Consider the following 27,069-nt stretch of genomic DNA (forward strand, 5'->3'; position numbering starts at 1 on the left):
GTTGTGTCCTAGTGCCTGGCACATAATGAGGCCCAGTGATCTGCCATATGTGAGCTGGGGAAGTCTATCCGCTGAGCCTCCACGAACTGCCGTGAGGGTTAAATAAAATGATGTACGTTAGGTACCCTGCCTGTTCGGTGACTGTGGCTGTTCTTGCTTCCTCAAAGTCAACTGAAGGGCAGCAGGCCCAAGTTTGCTTCCTGTCTTCCTCTTAAGATTTCTCCTGGAAAATTACAGAGCGCAGGCTGGGATTACAGAGCTGGCAGGGGCCTTGGGGTCAGGCTCCCGGGCAATAAACGAGAAAGCGGGAACCTCGGATCCACGCCCTTGTTTTCGCGATCCCCTAGACAGCTCGAGGCCCCGCCCACCCCGCCCTGACGGGCGCCCGGCGGAACTACAGCCCCCATGATGCAGCGGGAGTCTCCAGGCCTAAGTCATGGGCTTGGGACGCCCTGGCGGTGAACGAGCCTGCTTGAGACGCCTCTCCGAGCGCTGAGCCGGCAGTCCCGCTGACCTGTAAGGACTGATAGGGTCTAACCGCCTGAGCTCAGAGTCCACCGACTGACCCGGGCCGGGGCGGCGAGCGTGCGGCGGCTGGTGACGTGAGCGTCCCCCCGCCTCTCTCGGGGTGGCGCCCTCTGGTGACGTGGGGGGCATGATGGCCGCCGCGAGGCCGGGAAGGTGAAGGTGAGAGGGGAGCGCGCCGGAGGGGTGGGGACTAGCCCGGCCCAGCCCTGCGAGTCCTGAGCAGCCCGGCGGGGACCGGTGGGACGCCGAAACCCCGGGGGCTCGGGGTCCGGGCAGGCGGGCGTCCCACGCCCCGGCCTCGCTGCGGGGCCCTCCGCGGCCCTGAGAGCAGGGGGCGGGACGCGGGTGTCGGGAGTCGGGGTGGGGTTCCCTGAGGTTCCTCGTCCCTCTCTCCTTCCTCGCCACTTTCCACCCCAGCCCTTTGGCCATTTCGTATCCAGTCCTCTGTATATGCCAGCATTTACTCAGCACGTAAGTGCCCAGGTTCACCACCCTAGCATCCTGTCCTCTCCCACTTTGGGCACTTACTGCACTCCCGTGCTGTCACCGGGTTCTTGTTTGACTTCTCACGTGAAAGTAAGCGCCTTGAGGGCAGGTACTGTTTGACCCATCCCTAACTTTAGCGCCTAGCAGCACACAGGAGGCACACACAGATGCCCAATAACGAGCTGTTTGGATACATGAAGACAAAGCTACCCTTCCTTTGTAATCCTTCGTTGCCCTGTTCCTTTCATTTCTCTCTTTCTCCTCCCAGAAAGGCCTCTGATTATCACCCTTCCCACCTGCAAGGGTGGAGTAAGGCAGTTCCGCGAAGTTAAAAACAAGTGTGCTTTGGCGTCAAAGGAAAGTGGTATCCCAGTTTCCAGCTCCGCCACTTAACCAGCAGTCTGTACATCTTTTAAATATTCCAAGCTTCTGTTGGCCCCCATAGAATTGAAGATTAAGTGAGAGATTTTACAGCCTCTAGCACACAAAGCCTTTCAATAAGTTCTGCTTCTCTTCTTCACCCCCACTCTCCCATCTCTAGTTTTGAGTTCCACAGGCCATTAGCCCAGTCTTTGCCCTGTTCTGCTACCTCCTCTCCTCATACCACTCTGGACGTGCCCTTAGCAAGCTCCTGCGTCTCACCAGCACGCGGCTGACCACATGTTTGTGCACACCCAGGATTGTCCCCACCTGTGTGTTGTGTTTTTCTCCTGGGCACTTCCCTCACATACCATCCTATTGTGGGCAATGACTAAGCTTCCCTCAGGGATGAGTTTGTTTGGCTTTAAAACTGATTGAACGTGTTTTGTGCACCTTTTTTTTTTTTTTTTTTAAATTTGCTGCTTGTTGACATGTTCCTTTTCCTTTCCAATAAGTTGGAATTGGTGGAGTCAACACAATCAGTAGCCAACCTTAATCTGAGAGACAGGACAGAGGAGAACTCAGATTCTTTTCGTCTGACTCCAGCCATGTACATAATGCCCAGCCTGTGAAGGTCTCTCACCATCCAAAAAGTAAGTGGTGGCCGTGATATTTGGCATCCTGGATCTGGGTTGAATGGAAAGGGGTGTGCTCTGCTGGCCATCCAGTGGCACGTGTCTTGGATCGGGTCATCTTTGTACAGAGCTGGAGTTTTCCAATCTGTGTTGAAAAAAAAAAAAACCAAAACCAAAAACCCACAACTGTATGTCCTTTCTACTTCCATGGACGATTTCATTGGTGGCGGAGAGAGCCTGTTTAAAGGTTGATAGTTCAGAAAGTGTCTAGAATCTTTGGGTTCCCTGAAGAATTAGTCTCTATCTCTCTCCCTTGTTCTCTGCTATGCTGGCTCCTCCCTCCCCCTCTCTGCTCAGCAGAGACTGGCTCCTTATCACAGCTCTTCTGAGAGTCTCCTCTGCTCCCTTTACCCTGTATACTCTTTTGTTTCAATTTCTCAGCTTCTCCTCTGTTCCAGTTGTGCCAGCAGACGATCCGTGGACCTATTTTATTTTCCCTGCTAGGAGTTGCTGTGCATAAAACTGGGTAAGGAGGTGGTGTGGATTCAGGGACTGTGCTTGGGATCCAAACACACTGTGCAGTGAATTTTGCTAGCGCTGTTTGCACATGCAAGATGCCTAATACTCCTCAACTAATAGCCTAGGTTGAGGCCGAGCCTTTTTTTTTTTTTCAGTTGAGAATTGGATTTGGTTCTGGTCTTAAGTTAATACCTGTTAATGCTGTGCCCCTAGCAATTTTTGGGGTGGAAGAGGGACAGTACCAGGATGAAGGAGGCTTTCCCCAAAGTGTGTTCCTCAGGATTTTAAATGCTGTTATGTAGAAGAAGAATTTCTTTAGATACATTAGTGAAATGCTGCATTAAATACAGTTAAGCTAGTGTCTTTATAACAGGCCTTCCTTTCCAAAGTCTTTGCTTTGGTCGTGTACTCTGTTGGAGGCAGACTGTGGCATATAGTGTTTTATAAACTTTTTCACTATGGAACCCTCTTTACATGGAGCACGGGGTGTAGTACCTTTCTGTGGACCTCATTTTGGGAAATGCTTCAGTAAACTATCCAAAACCCTGACTTGAAGAGCACTTCGTAGCTATCACAACAGCTTGAGGCATGCCACGTAACGTCCAGCTGATACTAGAGCTACTCTAACCCAGCTGTGCCTGGGGGACTGGCCCCACAAGCTTGCCGTGGGCCCTGCAGTGAAGTAGGGACTATCTGGGCTTCCCAGAGGAGGCACAGGAACCCAGCTGCTTCCTACCACCCTGTAAGGGTCGGAAGCCAGCAGGCAAAGCCCCAAGATAGTGGGGGCTCTATCTTGGCTTGTGTGCGTGTATTCTGCAACTTTGGTTCATTGGTGCACATATGTATGTCCAGCTCCCTCTTTGAAGGATCAGATTCTGGAATATGAAAAGTTTGTTCAACTGTCTTGATTCCCTGAGCTCCAAACACTAAGAAACAGGTGATGTGCCAAAAGCTGCTCTTTAAGAAACACGATGGGTGGGAGGGTCAGAGGGCGGACCTGTTGAGGGACGTTCACTAGTACATCCATGTTTCTCAGAGTCGTAGAGGAGGAAGAAAAAAATGGAAATAGGTCACGACCCAATCAGACTGTCTTTCTGGAAGCCCATTGAGCCGGAGAAATCAGACAGTTTATTTATTTTTTTTTTTTCAAGGTTTTTTTATTTATTTATTTGACAGAGAGAAATCACAAGCAGGCAGAGAGGTAGGCAGAGAGAGAGGAGGAAGCAGGCTCCCAGCTGAGCAGAGAGCCCGATGCGGGGCTCGATCCCAGGACCCTGGGATCATGACCTGAGCCGAAGGCAGCGGCTTAACCCACTGAGCCACCCAGGCGCCCCGAAATCAGACAGTTTAGATGGGTCGGACGTAGGATCCATGAGAAAGGATTGGGGCATGTGGCTGCAGGCCAGAGAATGGTGAAAGCAGGTCAGCTTCTGGACTGCTTTGGACTTTTGGACAACTTTGAACCACTAAGCTTTGTGTAATGTGCCTGCCTTTGAATCTTAACACTTACAGAACACTAACACTTTTGGTTTCGTGTCCTTTGGGCTTCTAGACAATGAACCAGAAATCAAAAGCATATGCTTCTAGGCTCCCCCTGATCTCAGGGAACTTTCTGCCTCAAGCAGGTCAACTTCTAGAGCTGGGCGCTGCTAAAACTCAGCCCTGAACAGACCTGTTTTCTGGAGTCCCCATGGCAGTGGTGGGGGAGCCCTGGGTGTGTTGGTGTTGTCTCTGCCCTTCCCCGAAGGCTGGGTGTTCTAGGGGAGAGTCATGCAATCTTGCCGGTAGAGTTTCTGTCTCTGCTTTATAACAGATACAACTACCTTAAAGTTTGTACTGGGTCCTCTTGAGTCTTCTCAGTCTGTGTGGCGTCACACTTGTCAAACACATAAAGAATTCAAGGCTCTGAGGTTAAGTAACCTGCCCAGGTTTATGCGGCCCAGAAAGAGTGTGATTTGAACCCAGGTCTGTCTTTTTCCAGAATCTCATCTACGGATGTGTCACGCCCCATCCTGGATCCCTTCTCTTCTCCTTTCGATGTGTTCCACTTTTTGTCATCCTCCATTTCTCCAGAGAGTCTTACCTGCTGGGCCACACAAAGCCTGATTTCAGTGCACTCTAATGCTTTGGGGGAGCCAGTAGTGTTTTCTTCCCAATTCCCTTTCTCAGAGTTCTTTAGCCCCAGAAGTCCTCGACACACTACCTCTGCACTAGGAAAATCTCACAGTTGTGGCTTACTGAGGAGGGAGGTAGAAATGGACATACAGTTACCTGTCTCTCCTGTCTTCCTAGAAGTCAGTAACAGAGTAATTTAATTTGTAAGTTGAGGTAAAACATGTGGGTCGATTTGTCCCTGTGTGTCTGTCTGTCTGCCCGCTCTTGGGGATGATTAGATCCTAAGAGTCAGTTTTTAGGTGTTTTGCACTTTCTCTAGATGTTCTTTCTGCTTCTCCGGGACTTGTGTATACTCTTTGGCACCCTTGGGAAGTTTCTCCTCATTTCCGAGAGGCAGTGAGTGCTGATTGCCAGCTTGGGCGGGTGGAAAGCTGAGGCTGCCGTGCTGAGGGCGTGGGAAGGGAGAGGCCTACACGAATCTGCTGGGTGTTGGAGCCAGAGGACCAGGCACACGAAGCTGCGCACACTCCCCCTTACCCTTAGAGGGGCCTTTGTCCTTTGACATCCAGGATCCGAGGGCTGTGCTGGGGAAGCAGCTCTGTGCACGGTGGGACTCAGGAGTAGGCACAGCCACATCCAGGTGCCCTTGTCTCCAGTCCGTCTGCCTCTTTGGGCTTTGACCAAAGATCTCTAGGACTTTGAGTTAAGCCTCACAGCCCCTCACAGATTATTGCTACTTGAAAAAATAAAGGCTATAAAAAGGTGTGTATGATCGAGAGCGAGAGAGCTGCAGAAACCAGGCTCCTGAGAAACAGTGCTTATCACAGAATGGTGGGGTTATGGATTTTTCCTTCAGTTTCCACATTTTCTGCAGTGTGTACATATTTATAATGAAAAAGACCAATCAGTGTTTCTAAGTAAATAGTAGACATAAACCTCTGTCACTTGAGCCTCACCTTTGTCCACTCCTGACCATCACCAAAAATCAAAACAAAACAACCAGTTAGGAATTGGGGCCCTGTGACTTGGACAGCAGGTTGGCTGGCGGGGGGCGGGGGGGGGGAACGGCTGTGGTGGGGGTCATGGACCTTGAGCATCACTTTGCTTTTACCACTTTGAATATTCAGTGCTTTTTCTCAAGTGGGTGATGTGTAGGAAAGAAGTGAGATTTCTGTCACACTTTTCTGCCTGAGGCTGAGAGGAGGGCTTCGTGATTTCTGCCTGACTCTCTGAGGTGGGACAGGCAGGGCCTGCCCCCCGGTGAGGATCCCCCAACCCAGGTGTGATCACCCAAGGCCTTTGCTCAGGGCCCTGGCCCCAGCTGAGTGCCCACACCATGTCACAGGGAAACTGCCCACATGTCCTCAGCGGTCACTTTGTTCTCTTGTGGACACTGACTCTTATCTTGCCATCCCTGAGCTAGTCCTGGAGGGCCTGGGCTCTTGATGGCACCCAGAGCTAGCCCCAGACCCCGCACCGTGCCCTGCCATGGCCCTAGCAGAACATCCAAGCTGGGCGTTCGTGGGTTACTTTCCTTGTCTTTTCTTGCAGCGCGATGTCCCTACTTTTCTCTCGGTGCAACTCCATTGTCACAGTCAAGAAGGACAAGAGACACATGGCTGAGGTGAATGCTTCCCCCCTCAAGCACTTTGTCACTGCCAAGAAGAAGATCAATGGCATTTTTGAGCAACTGGGGGCCTACATCCAGGAGAGCGCCACCTTCCTCGAAGGTGAGACAGGCAACCTGCTTGGCGGGGCTCACTCCTCTGTCAGCTTCCATGTTTAGGTGGGAGGATTTGGGGATTGGGAGGTAGAGCCTGGCCACTGGGGAGCTCATGTCCAGACAGGGCCATGGGAGATGGGGCCACGAAAACAAGGGACCTGTCATTTAGGAATTCTGCGTATTCTGTGTCACTGACTCATGAAAGGTTGGTACATCTTACCGCCATGTAGAAGACAAGCAGATTGAGGTTTTGAGGATTGCTCAGTGTCTTTCAGTGACACAGCAGGGCTCTACCTTGTGTCTCTGACTCTTGAGGCCAGGTGTTTTCTTTGGCCCGTTTATACCAGGCCCTGTGTGGGTATTGGCTGTCCCTGGCCGGGGTGTTCCTTCTCTGATATTTATAGTCAATGGGATTATGGATAGGAAACTTGCGTCACTGGCACCTTTTCCACTAGTTACTAATTTGAGTCCAGCCTCTAGTCCCTGCTCGATCAGCAGAGGGGGAAGGGTTCCCAGGGCCCCACTCAGTCGATTGCCAACCCCTCGGGCTTTCTCAGGCTACCATTCTAGAAGGCACATGTTGGCTCCTGTGTCTGAGATTGTCAGCAAAGACCCAGTAGCTGAGCCTTCCCTGCCCTTGGTTTCCTTGTTTGTGAAAGAGGTGCCCAAGCGAGACCAGGGCTTTTTAAATTCTGGTCTGCAAAACTCTTGATGTTCAGTGGAAATGCCCTAGGGACACAGGTCACCCTCTGCTTTCCATTAGAGAAGGTTGGCTTCGGCTTGGTTGGTTTACGTGACAGGCCACTGCTTAAGGCTCCCTTTATAAAAAGGAAGTATTTCCAGTACTCTGGTCTGAATGTTCGTGTGTCCGCAAATTCCCATGTTGGAATCCTAAGACCTAGTGTGCTGGGGTTAGGAGGTGGGGCCTTCGGGAGGTGATTAGGGCGTGAGGGGGAGCACTCGTGAATGAGATTAGTGCCCTTATAAAAGAGACCCCCACAGAGCTCCCTGGCCCCCTTCTGCCACATGAGGATACAGTGAGAAGTCTATGGCCCGAGAGAGGACCCTCACCCCCTAGGCTAGCACCCTGATCTGAGACTTGCAGCCGCAGAACTGGGAGCAGAGCATTCCCATTTGAATGAGCCACCGTGTCTGTCGTGTTCGGTAGAGCAGCCTGAGCAAACGAAGACTGAGAATGGCCTCGCTCTGCCCTGCCCCCAGCGGGGTTCTTGATGCAGGAGAAGGCAGTCTCTGCGTTTTGTTAATTTAAAAACCTGAATTCTAAAGTTCTGAGATTGGCAGTTGAAATTATTCCAGCTCGTTACCTGTTCACTCGGCAGTAGCTCGGGTGCACCTGGCACTGGGGGTGCCGAGATGGGGCGGGCAGGCCACTCCTCCCAGAGCCCAGGCTGACTGTAGCTGATGCTCTGAGCCGCTTCCTTAGGTGGTGCTGTGGATGGACACGTGAAGGTGTTTATGTGCTGCCGTTAGGAGTGGGTGTTTAGATACCTTTTGTTGTCCGACTTTGAGGCCTCTTCTCCTGGTGGGCTGGAGGAGAGAGCCGGAGTGCTTCTGAGATGGGTTTGGGACCTGGCTTGGAGGGGGCAGTATGGTGACTGCCTTGGGACTGGACTCTAAAGATTTGTCAGTCCACTGACTGTTTCTTTTCTATTTTTTTAAATTTATTTTTTAAATAAAATATCCATTTGAGATAGAGCAAGAGAGAGAGAACACATGCACACGAGAAGGGAGGAAGGGTCAGAGGGAGGGGGAGAAGCAGGCTTCCCACTGAGCAGGGAGCTCGAGGCAGGGCTCGGTCCCAGGACCCTGGGATCATGACCTGAGCCAAAGGCAGATGCTTAACTGACCGAGCCTCCCAGGCAAAATCTCTTTATTTTGTTTATTTAATCCTTGCAATAGTCGTAGAGGTAGGCACTGCTGCTGTTCATTTTAAGAGTCAGGAGATGGACGCTCTGGAGGGTTCATTTGCCTGAGGTCACAGAGCTGGGAAGATGGGAGGAGCAGCACTTGCCTTGCACTGGAACCTAGACAGCCTTGCTTCCAAGCTTTGTCCCGAACTGCTGGGTCACAGTGCCACGATAGGATCCTGCAGGCGATGGCAGAGAGCCATGGTGGTGGACTCTGCCCGCAACAGCTGCCGTGACCTGCAGTGACTCATTTTCAATCTCCACCTCCAGACACTCACAGGAACGCAGAACTGGACCCAGTTACGACAGAAGAACAGGTTCTGGATGTCAAAGGCTACCTGTCCAAAGTGAGGGGCATCAGCGAAGTGCTGGCCCGGCGGCACATGAAAGTGGCTTTTTTTGGCCGGTGAGTCTGTGAAGCCCTCCCCCCTTCTTCCTGGCCAGGAGGGAGGGGGGCATTCGTGCGATCTCACCGTCTGAGCACCTCAGGTGGGGAGCAGCCGGTGTGCCTCAGAACCCATGGCCCCCCTCCCCGTCCTTTTTCAGTTGTTAACTGTGGTAAAATACACATATCAGAAAGTTCATGATCGTGATCACTGTTAAGTGTATACTACAGTCCTGTAGTGTTTAGTGCGTTCATGTTGTTGTGGGACCATCACCACCATCTATCTCTAGAACGTCTTTGTCCTGCAGAACTGAACTCTGTCCCCATTAAACACTAACTCCTGTTCTCCTCCCCAGCCCCGGCCTCTGGTAACCACCATCCTGCTTTCTGTCTGTGAATTTGACTCTTTAGGGACCTCCAGTGAGTGGAATCATACCGTATTTTGTTCTTTTGTAACTGACTTCTTCCACTTAGGATCATGTCCTCAAGGTTCATCTCTGTTGTGTCACATCTCCAGACGTCCTTCCTTTGTAAGGCTGAATAATACGAAATAATACTCCATTGAGTGTATAGGCCATGTCTTGCTTGTCCATTCATCCATAATGGACACTGGGGTTGCTTTTACTTTTTAGCTGTTTGAATCATGCTACGTGAACACGGGTGTACAAATGCCTGTATGAACCTTCCTTCCAGTTCTGCGTGTAGGCACAGAAGTAGAATTCCCAGATCGTGGTAATTCTACTTCTAACTTTCCAAGGAGCCACTGTATTGTTGTCCCTAGCGATCGCACCATTTCTCATCCCTACCAGGCGTGCCCATGGGTTATAGTTTCTCCATATCCTCTCTCCACCTGTCTTCTTTCTTTGATGCTAGGCATCCCGACAGGTGTAGGTAGGATCTCACTGGGCTTTGGTTTGCCTTTCCCTATTAATTAGTGATGTGGAGCATTTTCTCTTGTGTTCGTTGGCCATTTGTGTATCTTCTTTGGGGAAATGTCTGTTCAAGTCCTTTGCCCATTTTCGATTGGGATGTTTGTGGGGTTTTTGTTGAGTTGTATTTTTGTGGGTATTCCAGAGATTAATCTCTTACTAGGTATGTGATTTGTAAATATTTTCTCCCATTCCTTGGGTTGCCTTTTTACTCTGTTGAGTGTGTCCTTTGATACACAGAAGTGTTTCATTTCGATGTAGTCCCTGTATTTATTTATGCTTTTGTGCCTCTACTTTTGTTGTCATATACAAGAATTTGCCAAATCCAATGTCATGAGGCTTTCCTCTGTTTTCTTACAAGGATCTTAGAGTTTTAGCTGTCAGGTCTCGTTACTTGGAGGTCTGGTAGATGCTAGAGGTCTGGAGCGTTTCCCATACCCCAAGCAGTTCTGCAGTTCTCAGCAGACCCTGGGTATTCCGCAGGTGGAACTCACCTCTGACACGGTCTACCCGGAGGACGCATCACATTTCGTAGGTTAAGGGCCTGGTCTCACAAGACAGGCCTCATTTCAGATGCTGTTGGGAAACCTGGGCTTCTGCCCTCCTGGCGATAGAACAGACCTTCCCGTGACTCCTCCTCAACTTTGATTAATGTGCTAGAGTGACTCAGAAAGCTGGGGTCACATGGACTTAGGTTTCCCGGTTTGGTATAAAAGATACAGAACAACAGCCCGATGAAGAGGTACACAGGTGGGGTCCAGAATGACGCCCTCCAGGGGTGCGGATGCTTCATCAACCCTGATGCTCATCAAACCACCTTGTCCAAGATTTTTTATGGAGTCGAATCACAGCCCCTTTTCCTTGAAGCAGGTGGGTGGGACTGAAAGTCCAGCCCTCTCTTCTTTTGGTCTTTCTGGTGACCCGCCCATTTTGAGACTATCTGGGGATCCCACCCTGGGTCCCCTCTCAGCGTAGACAAGCTGCTCCAAAGGGGCTCCTGTGAATGACCAAAGACACTTCCATCACTTAGGAAATTCCAAGGATTTTAGGAGCTCCGTGCCAAGAACTGGGGATAGAAAACAAATCAAATACATTCCTTATTTTATCACAGTACCTTTAAAAAGGTTAAAATCTAATAAGGGAAAAGGCACCTGGACAGGTTGGATGCTATACACACAGCGGTCATCTGAGGAGAAGGTGTTCTGCTTTGAGTCCTACCCCTAAGGACCCACGAGGGAGAGAGGGTAGCAGGAGGGACAGAGAGCGAAGTAGGCACCACACCTGTACGGAGCCTGACCCGGGGCTTGATGCGCGTCCTGAGCTGAAACCAAGAGTCCGACCTTAGCTGACTAAGCCCCCCAGGTTCCCCTGGCCAAGAGGATTTTAAAGGGATGGGGGTCGTTCATCAGTACGAAGGTGTAGGGGCTGCTAATGTTTCCTGATTCTGGGTAGATACGGTTGTGCCTGTTTATGGCTTTCTGTGCTCAAAGGTTGTGCAAGAGGTCTAATTCCTGTTCTGTGACGTGTCGGGGCTTTCTGTTTGCCTTCTAGAAAGGAATGTAAGGTTTATAGATACACGAGGGTTAGTGAATCAGTCACATGCACTTAGGAACCTCTATTAAAGGTCACCATGCTAATTATGAAGGTTAAGGTGGCTTCAGCCTCAGTCTGTGGCCCTACACTCCTGGGGGCTGTCACTTCTTTATCCTCATCTCAGAGATGTGGCCCTCTCATCACCAGAATGTAGAAAAAGGCTGTGCTGGACGAGAAGACTCCAGCCGTCTCCCTGGTGGTGCCGGTTATCTGGGGGACTGAAGTGGGGTGCTTCTCGCCTTAGGGGGCGCATGACGGGAGAAGAGCAGCACATGGGCCTTTTGTGGAAAGCCATGGGCGTGGGGGTCATTCAGCTGACGTCACTTAGACTGAGGAAGGCCGCCCCGGGGGTGAGCCCCTGGTTTCCAGTAGAAGCAGGGGGGGTTAATCCCTCGGAGGGAGACAGAGTTCCGTGGTAATGCTGCGGGCTGTGGATCCACAAGGACTGGTTAAGCTTCTGCTTGTGGGTAGGCGTGCAGTGATGGACCGGGAGCACGCCACGGCACAGGCCAGAGGCGTCTGTCCATCCATCCTCATAAACACAGAGTGCCTGCTCCGCCTGTGTGGGTACTCATGCCCCACAGAGAAGGAGACTTGGGCTTCCTGGCTGGCAGCCTCACCGCAGGAGCCGAAATGCCGGTTTGGGGAGCATCCCTGACACCTGGTGTCCCCTCATAGGACGAGCAACGGCAAGAGCACGGTGATCAATGCCATGCTCTGGGACAAAGTCCTGCCCTCTGGGATCGGCCACACCACCAACTGCTTCCTGCGGGTCGAGGGCACAGACGGTCACGAGGCCTTCCTCCTCACAGAGGGCTCGGAGGAGAAGCGCAGCGTCAAGGTGAGGGGCTGTGGCGGGGACCACGCCAGCTGGCGCGTGCGGGCGCGGCCTTCGGCCCTGGACTTGCTGGCGGCTCAGCGCTTGGACCAGCCAGAGTGTCCCTAGTGAGCGGACCACCAGCACCTGGAGGGGACAGCAGCCCCTGCGGAGGGAGAGGGGAAGCCCCGTTGGATCTGAGCCGTTGAGGAGGTGCCAGAGCTTCAGGAAGGCTGGGGGGGTCAGGAGGCTCCCGTTCCTGTGGAAAGCCGGGCAGGCCCGACGGCCTCTCTCTGCCGCAAAGGGTGCCTGGGCCTCGTTTCCTGAGCGGCGGCCAGAGAGCGATTCCCGCTCTGGCTCTGTGATTTGGAACCAGCGGCTTGTCTGTGTTTATTTTTCTGAGAGCTGTTTGCGTTCCTCTTTGGGGCCAGGCGCTACTTTTGGTTCATAAAGAACTCATCAGTGCAGAATAAGCGCAGCTTTAGGACAACATCCAAGAAAGAAGCTTAGAAGGGGAGTGAGGAGTAGTGGTTTCTTGCTGGCAGCTCCCAGCTCTTGGCTTTTCTGTGCGAAATGAAAGGAGATGGGGGAGCAGGCAGGCCGCAGTGTTGGGGCGCCGGGCCGGGCGTGCCAAGCAGCACGGGCAGCGTCCTGCCTGGGGACTCGTCCTCAGCCCTGACCTCTCTTTCTTTCCCTCCTCCCCCGTCAGACTGTGAACCAGCTGGCCCATGCCCTTCACCAGGACGAGCAGCTGCACGCTGGCAGCCTGGTGAGTGTGATGTGGCCCAACTCGAAGTGTCCGCTCCTGAAGGATGACCTCGTGCTGATGGACAGGTGAGGGGGAAGAGCCTCCCTCGGTGGTCCAAACTGGCCAGTCCCCAGGTTTCTGGTTCTGCCTCGTCCAGACCAGGGTCCCCTGGGGACCCTGTCATGGCTCTGCTTAAGTGGGCGGCCTTTCACACCGGCCCAGCCCAGTCCTCCTGCCTCCTGGGTCTCGCAGGGTTTGGTTACTGTATCTGTTGGTGGCAGTGCCCTGGAGAGGTCCCAGTGATGGTCTGTAAAGGGGGATGGGGGGAACACCCAAAAGTGAAGGAGGGTCTCAGCCTCGACCCAACGTTGGTGCATGCATGAGGGGTGGGCGCTGGTCGTGGTGGAGTCCCTATGGTATTTTTATGTCTCTTGAAGCAATGCTTCGGGGATAGGTTATAACTATCCTGGGAAAGATATACAGTACTTCAGTGCTTTCGGGAGTCATATGCAAATAAAATTTTATCTTACTTGTTACTTTAAAGTGAAATTACAAATCATTTTTTTAGTAAAAGTGAGCAGGGACGGAACAAAACACATGTTTTCAGACAGTCGAGGAGAGTATGAAATGAAAAGTAGATATGCCTCCGACTAAAGGCCGGGCCCGATTTCTCTCAGATCTGCAACTTCCTCCTCCTTTGCCTGGCTGCCTGGGGTCTGTGCAAAGCAGGAAGAATAGGGCCCCAGTCTGTGTGCCTGACCATAGTTTGCCCCTGTCACCTCTAGCCCTGGCATCGATGTCACCACAGAGCTGGACAGCTGGATTGACAAGTTTTGCCTGGACGCTGACGTGTTTGTGCTCGTGGCCAACTCAGAGTCTACCCTGATGCAGACGGTAACCCCTCTTCTCCCGCCTCTTCCTGCGCCCCGGGAACCCAGCTGAGCGGGAAGCGGGGCACGCGGCTGACAGGTCCTTGGCTGGCACAGCCCCTCCTCTGACCGGGGTTTCTCCTCCGTCAGGAGAAGCAGTTCTTCCACAAGGTGAGCGAGCGCCTGTCCCGCCCGAACATCTTCATCCTGAACAACCGCTGGGACGCGTCTGCCTCGGAGCCCGAGTACATGGAAGAGGTTAGTGGCTGTTTGTCCCGTCAGCGTGGGGGACGCCATCCTGTGTGTCTACTCAGGACCTCTTCGTGGGCACCTGGGCCACAGCAGGCCCATGACAGGGTCCTGCAGCAGAGATTTCCCACGTGTTCCTCCGAGGGCTCCGAGAGCTCGCCCCCACTTCCCCACGCCCTCGCCCCCACTCCCCCTGCTCTTCCGAAGGCGGCCGTCCAGGTCCGGAAAGCGTCCCCGCCGCCTCCGCTGTGCCCTTGTTGGAGGCGGGTGCTCACTTCAGTTCATAAAGAATTAATCATGTAGAGCAGGCTCAGCTTTCAGAAGACATCCCAGAGAGAAGCCTGAAGGGGGAGGGGGTAAGAGTTGATCCTCACTGATGGTTCACAGGTCTTTGCTTGTCCTGCAAGACAGGAAAGGCCAGAGAAAGGAGTAGCAGATTGGCCACAAGGGAGGCGAAGCACACAGCCGGCTGGCCGGTGCCCAGCAGGGTGACTGGGAAGCCCCTCGCCGGTGAGGCAGCTGTCACGGAGTTGTTGGAAGGAGCAGGTCTGCTCACACTGAGGAAAGCACCGGGCAGGAAAACCCTAGGAGTTCAGAGCCAGGAGGGGTTTTCCAGTCACTCATCCTGTACGTGAGGCCCTGGGAGGTCTCGGCTTGACAGGACAGAGCCCAGGTTTAGAGTCTTACCTGGCTCCTCTGTTCCTTTCCTTCTCCGGCACCAAAGTGAAGACGCTGTGCTGGTCTAACAAGGGGCAGTTTGGAGCATATTTAAGCTTTTTTTTTTTTTTCTTTAAGATTTTTTTTATTTATTTGACAGGAAGAAACACAGCGAGAGAAGGAACACAAGCAGGGGAATGGCAGAGGGAGAAGCAGGCTTCCTGCAGAGCAGGGAGCCCAATGCGGGGCTCCATCCCAGGACCCCGGGGTCATGACCTGAGCTGAATACAGATGCTTACCCAAGCAAGCCATTCAGGCGCCCCACTTTTTTATTTTTAATTTTAATTATTATTATTATTTTTTTAATTTAGATCATGAGTTGGGGGGTAGGGGCAGAGGGAGAGGGAAAATCCCGAGCAGACTCCAAGATGAATGCAGAGCCCCATGCGGGGCTTGATCCCACGACTCTGAGATCATGACCTGGGCTGAAATCCAGAGTTGGATGCTTAACTCACTGAGCTACCCAAGCATCCCACGTGTTTAAGCACTTCTGCTTGTATGTGCATAAAGTAGCTGTGGCAGCCTGTACCCCAAGAGACCCCCATCGTGTTGGTTTTGGGGAGCTTGGTGCCTAGAGAACGGTGATGGTGGAAGACTCTAGAGAGTATGTGTATGTGTGTGTACCTTTGGGGTACTGAACCACGTGAATGTATTACCTGTTCTTTAGAGGAGAGGCAGTTGGGGGCTGTGGACTCCCTCAGGAAGGGCCCCCCGGCACCCCACCTGGTTACACCCATCTGCTTGGGCTTCAGGTGCGGCGGCAGCACATGGAGCGTTGCACCAGCTTCCTGGTGGACGAGCTGGGCGTGGTGGATCGAGGCCAGGCTGGAGACCGTATCTTCTTTGTGTCTGCCAAGGAGGTGCTCAACGCCAGGATCCAGAAGGCCCAGGGCATGCCTGAAGGAGGTGACAAGGGAACAGGTTTCCTTCTTCCTTTTCCCTGATGTTTGAGACAGTTGGTTTGTGCTACGTCAGTCAGTAGAAGGTAGTTCTGAGCATGAGGTGGTAAGAAGAGCCATGAGTAAGAAGCTCTTTGCTTCTCTGCTGGTATTCTATTTTTATCTCGTTTTTTATTATTATTGTTTTAAATTGTATTTATTTACTTGAGAGGGAGAGGATGAGCAAGGGGAAACAGGGAGGAACAAGCTGACTCCCCACTGAGCAGGGAGCTCAGTGCAGGGCTTCATCCCAGCATGACCTGAGCCGAAGACAGAGGCTTTAACCCACTGAGCCACCCAGGCGCCCGTCTGCCAGTGCCGGAAACGCAGTGCCTGGTCGGATTGGCTTTGGGGGATTTCAGGGTTTTCTCTGCCCTGCAGTCACATCCTGACTCATGCGGTGAACTTTTCCTAGGGGGCGCTCTTGCAGAAGGCTTTCAAGTGAGGATGTTCGAGTTTCAGAATTTTGAAAGGAGATTTGAGGTGAGCCCTTTGATTCCAGTATCTCGTTATTCTGTGGTCCCCCAGCACCCACCAGCCATGTCCCTGGCAGTGAATGCCAGAGCCTGGCCCTGTGGCTGGTGCCCCTCTCACCACCTCTTGTCTGTTCCAGGAGTGCATCTCCCAGTCCGCGGTGAAGACCAAATTTGAGCAGCACACAGTTCGGGCAAAGCAGATCGCAGAGGCCGTGCGTCTCATCATGGATTCCCTGCACATTGCGGCACAGGAGCAGCGGTAAGAACCCAAGACCGCGTGCCCGCGGTGGGCAGTGCCGGGAGGTGATCACCTCCCCCTCCCCCGTGTGCCTACCGGCAGAGCCGAGTCTCTGGGCTGCCACCAGGCCCAGTCAGACCTGCGCGGAGTCGCCTACTGAGGATGTCCGTTGGGTGTCTGGTGTCCTCTCTGGTGTGTATGGTGGTCCCCTGAAACGCTGCCCCACAGGCCCGTGTTGGAGGCCTGGGCCTAGCACCACACTGAGCACTGCAGCATTTCTTAGAGCTTGAAGCAGGACATGTGTTAGCATGTTTCATCAACTGAACCAGCTAGGTGCCACTCTCCCCCCAGGATACTTTTCTTCTTTCTTTCTTCTTTCTTTTTTTATATTTATTTATTTTAGAGAGGAAGATTTGGGGGGTGGGCAGAGGAAGAGAAAGAAGGAACCTCAAGCAGACTTCGGGCTGATTGCTGGGCCCGGCTCGAGGCTCAGTCTCGGGACCCAGACACCAGGACCTGCGCTGGTACCTAGAGTCAGACACTCAGCCAACCGACTGAGCCACCCAGGCGTCCCACCCAGGAGACATTTTTTTAAAAGGCTTTTTTTTTTGCTAGAAATTTACATCTGGGAAAGTTGAGAGAATAATACAAAAACATATTGTCATATTGTTTCCTTCAGTGTTTGCTTTATGTTATCTTAAAGTTGAATTAAAAAAAAGAAACTAGGTGGCATCTGAGTGGCTCAGATGGTTAGGCATCTGCCTTTGGCTCGGGTTGTGGTCCGAGGGTCCTGGGATCGAGTCCTTTATTGGGCTTCCTGCTCAGCGGGGAGCCTGCTTCTCCCTCTCCCATTACCCCCTCCCTCTCTCGCTGTCTCTCTCTCCTGTCAAATAAATAAAGTCTTAAAAAAAAAAACAAAAAACAAAACCATTAAATACCGTTTGATTCTTTAGCCCCTGTGCTGCTGTCATCTGCCCATTCCTCAGAGGCAACCACAGCCTTGAATTGGATGTGTAGCTGTAGCCATTTAAAAGTACTTTCACACAGATCCGGAAGAGTATGTAATGTTGCTTCGTGTGTTCTTTCTTTCTTTCTTTTTAAAGATTTTATTTATTTAAAAGATTTTATTTATTTAAAAGATTTTTTTTTTAAGATTTTATTTATTTGACAGAGATCACAAGTAGGCAGAGAGGCAAGCAGAGAGAGAGTGAGAGAAGGAAGCAGGCTCCCTGCTGAGCAGAGAGCCCGATGTGGGACTCGATCCCAGGACCCTGAGATCATGACCTGAGCCGAAGGCAGCGGCTTAACCCACTGAGCCACCCAGGCGCCCTAAAAAATCTTTTAAAATAAAAGATTTTATTTATTCATTTAAAATTTATTTATTTATTTAAAGGATTTTATTTAATTTATTTATTTACTTCTGAGAGAGATCAGAAGTAGGCAGAGAGGCAGGCAGAGAGGAAGAAGCAGGCTCCCTGCCAAGCAGAGAGTCCAATGCGGGGCTCGATCCCAGAACCCTGGGATCATGACCTGAGCCGAAGGCAGAGGCTTTAACCCACTGAGCCACCCAGTTGCCCCGCTTTGTGTGTGCTTTAAAAAGCAGAGATGTCGTATTGGGACCGTCTGCCTTAGTGCGCCGCGTGTTTCTGCCCAGCACTGGTTGTGCCCCTTACACTGCCGATAACATGGAGTTGGAGTTTGGGACCATGAACTGCCATAGAGTATTCCCTGGGGAGTATACCTCATTTTCCCACAGATGTTTTAAGTTTTTATTTATGGAGTGACCTTTGTACCTGGTGTGGGGCTCGAATGTCCTGAGATCGAGCGTCGGGTGCCCCACTGACTTGAGTCGGCCAGGAGTCCCTCCTGTGGGTTGGTTTTTAGATCCCGTTGTTTCCCTGCTGCAAACCCTTCCGCAGCGGACATGAGTTTACGTGGCCCCTTGTGCACATTTGGAAGAGTCTGTCTGGGATGAGCTCCTGGAGGCGGAACCGTTCGTCTCGGGCTGTGCGCCTTTTCAGTTTCACCGTTTCCCTTTGTTGCTCTCGGAAACATGCGCTCCCAGTGCCGCAGCGTGTTGCCAGGACTCAGCTCCCCCCACGCCTCGCCAGCACTTCAAACTTGCTGCCTTTTGTCAGGCTTTTGCCTGCCTAGAGTAGAACCTCTTTGTAATTTCGTTGCCCCGATGACTAATGAGGCTGAGCTGTTTGCCTCTGTGAACGGGCAGAACTTGGTCTGAGCCCCCTGGAAGTGCGCTCCCTGCCCCGGCCGCCCCCTTCTGAGGCGGGAGACCCAAGAGTACGTGGCTGGCACCTGGGAAGGCGGAGAGCATGTCTCGGGGCATGCACAGGAAACTGTCGGGGCGCACGCAGGCTTCCCCGGTCCCCTTGCTCCTCTGCTGGCTTGGACGGGACCCGCTCTTGACCCCAGCGTGCGCTCTCGCAGGGTTTACTGCCTGGAAATGCGCGAGGAGCGGCAGGAGCGCCTGAGGTTTATTGACAAGCAGCTGGAGCTCCTGGCGCAGGACTACAAGCTGCGGATTAAGCAGATCACGGAGGAGGTGGAGAGGCAGGTGAGGTTCGGGGAGGAAGCACTCGGGGAGCTCTGGACTCCCGGGTCGCATCCGGAGGGCTGGGAAGGTGAAAGGGCGCACGTCCTTCCCATGAGGGTTTCTCAGCCTTGCAGAGGAGGCTGTGGCTCTGTCCTGAGCGCACGGTACCCCCCCAACACACTTGGGGCTCCTTTGTCCGCTCTGTGACCCTGGGCCAGCCCCTGTCCTCCGGGCCTCCCCTCCACATCTCAGACAAGCGCTTGCTCGCCCATCTGCAACATCCCTTCTGCCTCCGAGCCTTCCTGCGGCGAGAGCGGAGGAGACTGCCGGCTCGCGGGGGCGCTCGTGTGGTCTGCGAGCGTCGCTTGGGCTCTCCTGACGCGGCAGGTGCTCGCCCTCACCGATGGCGTGCCCCGTTGTCCCGCAGGTGTCCACCGCGATGGCGGAGGAGATCAGGCGCCTCTCCGTGCTGGTGGACGAGTACCAGATGGATTTCCATCCTTCCCCGGTGGTCCTCAAGGTCTACAAGAACGTGAGTGGTCAAGCGGCACGGGTTCTGCACTCACCTCTGCCCCTTCTGGCCGCGGGGTGGAGCGGCCACGCAGGACGGTGATTCGGGCCCTGATGGTCTGTGTCCGGGCCCTTCAGCCGGGGTGGGGGGTGGGCAGGACCCCGGCTTCAGCCCGTGTTGCGGGGGGCGAGCTCACCAGCCTCAGGTTGGTCCCCAGAAGGAGCTCCTGATTCTGTGCTGCTTCTGCTTCCCTTAACCTCTCCCATCCGCACACAGGAACTGCACCGCCACATCGAGGAGGGACTGGGCCGGAACATGTCCGACCGCTGCTCCGCGGCCGTCAGCAGCTCCCTGCAGGCCACGCGGCAGGACATGATAGGTCAGTGCCTCGGGGGCCCCGTGCTGCCCGCAGGTCTGCCCTGGAGGCCCGTGCGTGGAGACGACGGCCTTCCCTTTTCTGTCAGCTGTGCTGATGAGTCCGTTCTGGACCCTCCGATTCTCGGGGTGTCTTGTGCCTTCATCCACACACAGACTCTGGGAGCCTTCTCGGGTGACCCCACGGGACTGTCCCAGAGGGTCTGGCCTGTCCTGAGATGCACACACGGCATAGATGTCAGCAGGTGTACAGCCTCGGTGCATGGAACCCTGGAGAGCGCTCGCCTGCCTCTCTGAGGAGGCCCTTGCAGCGCCCCAGGCCCGCTCCTGCACAGTTGTCCACGTCCCCGGCAGGGCTGGCACGGCTTCCATCGCGAGGCTGGGCACTGGTGTGGCACAGGGCTGACGAGCTGATGGGCTTTCTCCTCGTTTCTGCTCCTGACAGATGGTTTAAAACCCCTCCTGCCTCCGTCTGTGCGGAGTCAGATAGACGTGCTCGTCCCTCGGCAATGCTTCTCCCTCAGCTACGACCTGAACTGTGACAAGCTGTGTGCAGACTTTCAGGAGGACATCGAGTTCCACTTCTCTCTCGGGTGGACCATGCTGGTGAACAGGTTCCTGGGCCCCAAGAACAGCCGCAGGGCCCTGATGGGCTACAACGACCAGGCAAGCAGTGCCCCGCCTCACCCTTCCTGCAGACACAGGGACCGCTCGGACGGGGCTGTCCCGCGGTAGCAGCCAGGGCGCCTCGGCGGCCACACAGCACACCATGGGTCCCGGTTTTTGCCACACATCAGTCGAGTCTTTCCCTAAGTATCCAAAGTTAATGAAATTTAACAGGTTAGCTGAATTTTGTCTTTAATATATATTAAAATAAGTATACTGTTGAATATAGAAGATTTAAACGTGCCCACATGGCACCATTCCACAAGTCAGATTTTAAACCACTCCTGTCCATAGCACTTGAATTACGTGTGTCCTGTTCCTGGGGCACATCCCACACGTGGTGGGAAGGCCAGGGCTCTCATTTTGTGGGGTTTCCTAATCCTCCCCTTAGAGCCTAAATGCTTCCTGGCTGAATGCAAAGTTTGTTGGTTTTTTGGTTTGGTTTTTTTGTTTGTTTGTTTGTTTTTTTCTGTTGAATGAGAGGCTGGCCACACCCTTCACCCTCTGGTCATCTCTTTTCAGGTGCAGCGCCCGGTCCCTCTGACGCCAGCCAATCCCAGCATGCCCCCCCTGCCGCAGGGCTCCCTCACCCAAGAAGAGCTCATGGTTTCCATGGTCACCGGCCTGGCCTCCTTGACATCCAGGACCTCCATGGGCATTCTCGTTGTTGGAGGCGTGGTCAGTGACAAGCCCTGCCCGGGGAAGGCTAGGGGTGGGAGGGCGGGGCCTGGGGGGCATAGTCCCGGTGGGGGAGGGGGTCCCTGCCTTGGCCCCATGTGTCACAGCGGGCACAGCAGTGGTTTCATGGCCACCAGTGACTATTCACAGTGGTCTCATGGGGAACTGTGCACAGCCTGAGCCTAAGCCCCAGTGCGTATTTGTTGACTTTGTAAAGTCTCCGTGCGCTAACGTGAGGTTTAGACATCGTCAGTCCCACGTTACAGTGGAGGAACATCTGCCAAAGACAGATTTAGGATTGAAACTCTGATCTCAAGGCCCTGTTTGTCCCCAGTGGAGCCTGCACTACACGCTGGGTAGAGAAGAGACCTGAGAAATGGGCTCAGCTCGGTTCTAGATGGGGGGTGCGGCCAGGAGCTTTTCCCTTGTAGGTGAGGAAAGCGAGAGCAAATCCTGCAAAGGTGTCTCCTGGTTTTCTTGCCCTTCCCTTTCTGCCCTGAGGCCTGAGCTCACAGGCTGCCTTCTTAATAACCGGCGTGCTCCCCACGTCCTGACCCAAGACACTCTGCAGCCACCATTGGTAATACGTTGACTTTTCCTAACATGTGGCGTTGCTCTCCCGTCATGGTCTTTTGCACTATACAGTGGTGGCAGATGTGACAGTGACAGAGCTGCCAGGAGTTGTTCCGGCTTAGAGGGCGGGGGGGGGGGGGGGGGCGGATCTGAGGCCCCGTTGCCTGCCCTCTCTGTAGGTGGTGTGTTCTGTGCTGTGTGCCTAGAGGATGACCTGGCAGGGGGTCAGCTCAGATGCTGATACCTGATGGTCATATGACCCTTACCTTAAATAACCCCTTTTATCCAAACAACCCTGTGAGTTGGGTGGAGGCCATTATGGCCCTTTTGGGAAGAATGGGCAGAAAGAAACTTGCCCAAGTTTCAGGCAGGCAGGCAGGCAGCACCGAAGCCTTGCTGTCTGGCTTCACGTCCTTTGCTCTTTGACTATAACAACACTGCCTTGAACTGAAATATTACAGACCAGGCCAACAGAAGCCACCCACCGAGGAACAAAATGCAGACTCCTACTTCTCAGTGCCATTGGAATGGAATGTCACTTTAGAGCATGCCTACATTCATCTTTAAGAATTCCGAGTGTCCGTGTCTATGCTTCTAGTCCTAAGGCCACCTTCCCTGCCCCCTGTCTTCTTTGCATGAGTTACGTTATGTGGTCAACACGAAGTTCCTCTCGTTTCTGAACTGGGACCCTTGGGCAAGTCCTGGTGGTCACAGCCGAGAGGATGGGCAGTGAGACCCAGAGGGTCTGTGTCCGCTCATCACTGTGCCTCTGCAGGTGTGGAAGGCGGTGGGCTGGCGGCTCATCGCCCTCTCCTTTGGACTCTATGGCCTCCTGTATGTCTACGAGCGCCTGACGTGGACCACCAAGGCCAAGGAGAGGGCCTTCAAGCGTCAGTTTGTGGAGTACGCCAGCGAGAAGCTGCAGCTTGTCATCAGCTACACTGGCTCCAACTGCAGCCACCAAGTCCAACAGTGAGTGGCCCTGTTGCCCCAGGGCCGGTGCTGGCTCCTGTGGCTCAGGACGCCCTGTAGCTTCCCTTTGGACCGGGCCTGGATACAACTGGGTCCCAAGCATCCTCTGCCACTGGCCTTCAGCTGTGCAGTGTCAGCTTTGAGACCAGGGACGGGGAGAGGGGTCTTGCTAGGGACGCCTGTGTCCTGGGTTGGGTCCACATAGGCCTCTGTTCCCCCAAGAAAGGAGGAGATGGGAAAGCAAGGGACACTACTTGTAGCATTTATTACAGGTCGCCTTGGAGGGCTTGGTTTACAGGCAGAGCTTTGACATGCGAAGTCGCAGGCCTGTCTTCCTGGCATAGCTTTGGGCAGCTGGGACTGGATTGCTTGTGGGGCGGGCGGATGGGAGTGCGGCCTGCCGAACGCTGCTCCGTGGCAGGCCCCTTGCTCGGCACTTGGCACCTAATTTCTCATTTTCTCCGGGAATCCTTTGACATAGACGTTGTTTGCATCGACATTTTTTTGGGGGGAAACAGACTGGAAGAGTCATCCCTTTTCCCCTGCCGCTGGGTGATTAGCAGCAGAGCTGGGATCTGAATCCTGGCCGGTCGTGCCCAAGGCAGGGTGCTGCTGGCTCTCTCCCTGTGGCGATGCTGTGTGGGTGGTGGCTGTGACAAGATGTCGGCTGGGGGCAGGGAGCCACAGGGGGGTGGCGCAGAGCAGAATTGTCAGTGGCTGACGTACGGGCTACCTGCTTGCCCCACACTCGGTGGGACTTAGCCAGGCATGGCATTCGGCAAAACAGCCACGTGGCCTGGTTGATCCAGAGTCTCTCTCCTTTAGGGAGCTGTCTGGGACCTTTGCTCATCTCTGCCAGCAAGTCGATGTCACCCGGGAGAACCTGGAGCAGGAAATCGCTGCCATGAATAAGAAGATTGAGGTTCTTGACTCACTTCAGAGCAAAGCAAAACTGCTCAGGTGAGGTCAGCCTGGGCAGCCAGAGGTGCTCCAGCGTGCGGCCCGGGTGCTGTGGGGGCCTCCGCGCGGCTCTGTCTTGGGTGTGGACATGGACCTCACTTGCGTGGGAGAGGTTAGATGGCACGCCGCTGGAGGGCCAGCGAGACGGAGGGCCACCGGCCTCCAGACACGTGCAGTCGGGCCTGGGGTGGCAGTGGAGGAACCGAGATGTATGTGTCTTTGTAGCAGCCCGTGGCTGGCACTTGAGCTCTGGGCATCTCTCCAAGCTTGTACGACCCATTTCCTTTTTCTAAAAGGGAAAATTGGGGCCTCCAGAAGTTACTTGCCTAGGATTCCATGGGAAGCGGTCAGGCCAGGAGTAGACAACTCCAGGCACACGTGCCCCAGCAGGCTGTGGCTCTGCACATTGATGATCTTTCATTGTCTACTGTGTGCTGGGCCTCTGGGCTAGACCTGCCACATGCTTTATTCCATTTCTCTTTGAGCCCAGGGACGGGCAGGTCAACCTCTTTACCGCCAGGAGAGCTGGGTACCCAGCTCTGGCAGGGCCCGCGTTGGCACACCATCCTTGTGGGGTCCCTGTTGAGAGTCAGAGCTTCAGTCCGTGCTTTGCTGGAGAGGATGGCTCAAAGGAGCAGGAAGCCTGGGTTCGTGCCCAGGCACTCACTTTAGGGCAGGTCACAGAGCTTTCTTTGGTCTTACTGTTTTCATCTGTAGAACAGGGCAGGATTTCATGACAGAGCCACAGAGCTGCACCTAAAAGCGCTGTGCAAAGGTCCTCGGCCCGCTTGGCCCAAGATAACATCAGCACGCGGGGACCCTGTGCTTCCTGCCCCTGCTGCTGACGTCAGCGCTGGTCCCCTCAGCGACTAGTGGACTTTCCCTCCCTGACAGTGCAGATGGGCCCTCCCCGCCCACCAGCCTGGCTCAGGCCTTCTCTGGGGACATGTGGGACCTCTCATGGGGGGCGTGTGTGGTAGAGCGTGTTTCTGCCCCTTGTCATCAACAGGGACGGGGGAACCCGTAAGGGCTGCTTATCCAGCAACCCAACCCCTTGCCGATGGGCAGGAAAACCAAGTTCCGGACAGTTTGGGGACTTGCTTGTGGGCAGGTGAAGCCAGCATAGGGCTGGAGGGTCAGAAAAGCCCGACTTCGGCTCTGGCACGACAGTTGACTATAGGAAGTTACGGGACCTCTCTGGGCCTCTTTCCCTTATCTGTGCAGTGGGGGGTGCCTGGAGGAGTAAACAAGGTTAGACGGCAGGCGTCCTGAGAAGAACACGCACGGCCTGTCTTGCTCAGGCGTCCTGAGAAGAACACGCGCGGCCTGTCTTGCTCAGGCGTCCTTAGAAGAACATGCGTGGTGGCCTGTCTTGCTCTCTGCTGTGATCAGCTCCGAGGGCTACAAAGTAACCATTTCTCCACAGGAACAAAGCCGGTTGGTTGGACAGCGAGCTCAACATGTTCACGCACCAGTACCTGCAGCCCAGCAGATAGTGGGCTAGTGGGCCGCCGCGAGCCGGAGCCCGTGTGGACAAGGGCGGTGCCGCCAGTGTGTGGGCCTCCCAGCAGGGCCACGCGCAGCTCCTGCCCGTGGCCGCCACTGTGAGAGGGAAAGCACCTCCGTCTCATGCCATTTTGAGCCCCTGATCGCTAGTTCTTCCCCCCCACCCTTTGCCTGCTGTTGCAGGAAGATCTGGCTTGTGCCCCTAAAGGAAACTTTAATGACGATGTGGACAGCATGACACCAAGGAGTCGAGTCTTTGCTTTGTCAGGAGCCCTGGACTGAGACTCACTTGAGTGCGTGACGAGGTCCTGGGATCTGCCTGCCCCACGGAATGCCTGGTTGAAGCTTTTGGGGGTACCAGGCAGACCCCCTTCTCCGGCCAGCACCAACACTGACCCGCGCACACCCGCCTGCAGCGCGCTCCAGCACCCCTGTGGAGAAAGGCCGCCTGAGGGAGGGTTGGGTTTTCTTCCCAGGTTGCGCTGGAACAAGTTCCAGAAAGGCCGAGTCCGTCCCAGAAGGGCTGTTGCCTGTGTGTGTCAGTTTGGCCCTTCAGCTTTTGGGCCTCGCTCCTTCCGCAGAGCATTTCAGACTTGTCTTGGGGGCGGGGCTCGCCTCGGTTGGTCTTGGAGCCTCCTCGTGCTGGGAGGGGGAAGGTGTTGTAGAAGCCATTGGAGTCAGAGTAGCTGAGGGCAGGGGCCGCGTGGGGAGAGCAGGTAGCCGCGTCCCCGATGAGGGAGGGCCTTGGCCTTCCTCCTCTTCATGGCGTCCCTTGTTCTGGTTTTGGTCCTTAGCCCGTGTAGTCTGGTTTTTCCGTTGGTCAGAGATGGTTTGGTCCAGAGCGTTCAAGGATGTAGTTGAAGGAAAGAAGGCAGAGGGAGGCGGGTGGGCCCGATCCAGGATGGCTGGAGAATGTGGCCTCCACGGAGAACAGAGCCCTCGCGGGGTCCGAGAGCCCACCCTGTTAGCTCGTTTGTGTCCCTGTTAGGCTCCTTAAGAAAGGCTCCTGCCCCCACCCCCCTACCTTGGCTCAGGCTGCCCTTGACCTCCGGACCTCTGGACTAAGTCTCCTGTGCCAGGAAGGCTGCTGCTGCCTGAGAGACGGTGTGGGACACCCAGCCGCCCTCCTCCGGTCTTCCCGCCCTCCCTGCTCCCCACAGCCTCTTGCTGACCCTCACTTGACCTCGTGTTGACTTTGAGAAATGTTCCCTGTTGAGTTTGGGATTGTTACTGGTTGAAGTGGGGGCAGGTTCCTGTCTCCAGGGTGTTAACTGGGGCAAACAGCCTTCACAGTTCAGGTCGGAGAACTTCCTAGAAACCAGCAGGTTCTCTCTCCCAGAAAGAGCTGGGGCTTGTCCTCTTGAAATCCCCCCCCACCCCCGCCCCGCCACCACCGAGGTTCCGGGAAATGAGCTGGTGGCCTCTGCTCCCCAGTAGATGGCCACACAGGTGGTATCCTGTCCGGTGCCCGCTCGTTCAGACCCGTAGTGCAGCTGCTGTGTGGAACCAAGTGGGGGACCTTGCCGGGATCGCCCCACGGCAGGAGGATGTTCGAGCTTTTTGCCAGGCCTACATGGTCACTTCACAGCGTGTCAGGAGAAATCATTGTCACACAATTCCAATGAATTTTGTGCTTTTTGGGGAAAAAGAAATTATTTAATAACTAAACATGAATTTTTTTGAATGTAGCCCCTGGGCAATGAATGAATTTTGAGTTTCTTCTACAGTAAGTGAAATTAAATATATCCCACTGAGGGAAAGGCTCGGACAGAAGTGTGGCAAAAAGCACTTTAATTTGATGCTGCTAACTTTGTTCTCCGGTTTTACGTTCATTTGCTAGAGTGTGAGACGTGCTTGACACAGTGAGTGTTTTCTCTGATGTACTTAAGGTGATCTACTTGCCTGAATTACTCCTGTATCACTGCTGATAATACTGGCACTAAAATAAAACCTAGTTGGAAATACTGCAGGGCCTCATTTACTGTTCTTAGGCAAACCACGGCGGCAGGCTGTATTTTGAAATG

The 27,069-nt window shown here is 54.1% G+C and overlaps 1 protein-coding gene across 4 annotated transcripts; it reads left to right on the forward strand.

Moving 5' to 3' along the window:
• The first annotated feature begins 473 nt into the window (after positions 1-473).
• On the forward strand, positions 474-27,010 carry MFN2 (mitofusin 2). 4 transcript variants are annotated; one of them, XM_059136219.1, is made up of 20 exons: positions 474-687; positions 1,890-2,027; positions 2,451-2,535; positions 6,195-6,373; positions 8,565-8,700; positions 11,880-12,042; positions 12,728-12,852; positions 13,552-13,660; positions 13,786-13,893; positions 15,354-15,522; positions 15,955-16,022; positions 16,153-16,274; positions 18,699-18,825; positions 19,232-19,336; positions 19,592-19,694; positions 20,136-20,356; positions 20,879-21,034; positions 22,383-22,579; positions 23,405-23,539; positions 24,966-27,010. In XM_059136219.1, exons 4-20 carry the CDS (start codon positions 6,199-6,201, stop codon positions 25,033-25,035), a joined length of 2,289 nt encoding a protein of 762 aa, XP_058992202.1. In that variant the 5' UTR covers positions 474-687; positions 1,890-2,027; positions 2,451-2,535; positions 6,195-6,198; the 3' UTR covers positions 25,036-27,010. The 4 variants fall into 4 exon arrangements, with proteins under 4 accessions (XP_058992202.1, XP_058992200.1, XP_058992203.1 ...); XM_059136217.1 differs by lacking the exon at positions 2,451-2,535 and having other exon boundaries at positions 476-687; XM_059136220.1 differs by lacking the exon at positions 2,451-2,535 and having other exon boundaries at positions 480-687; positions 15,354-15,507.
• The last annotated feature ends 59 nt before the right edge of the window (positions 27,011-27,069 follow it).

Source organism: Mustela lutreola, chromosome 10 (genome assembly GCF_030435805.1).
Source record: "Mustela lutreola isolate mMusLut2 chromosome 10, mMusLut2.pri, whole genome shotgun sequence".
Classification (NCBI taxonomy): Eukaryota; Metazoa; Chordata; class Mammalia; order Carnivora; family Mustelidae; genus Mustela; species Mustela lutreola.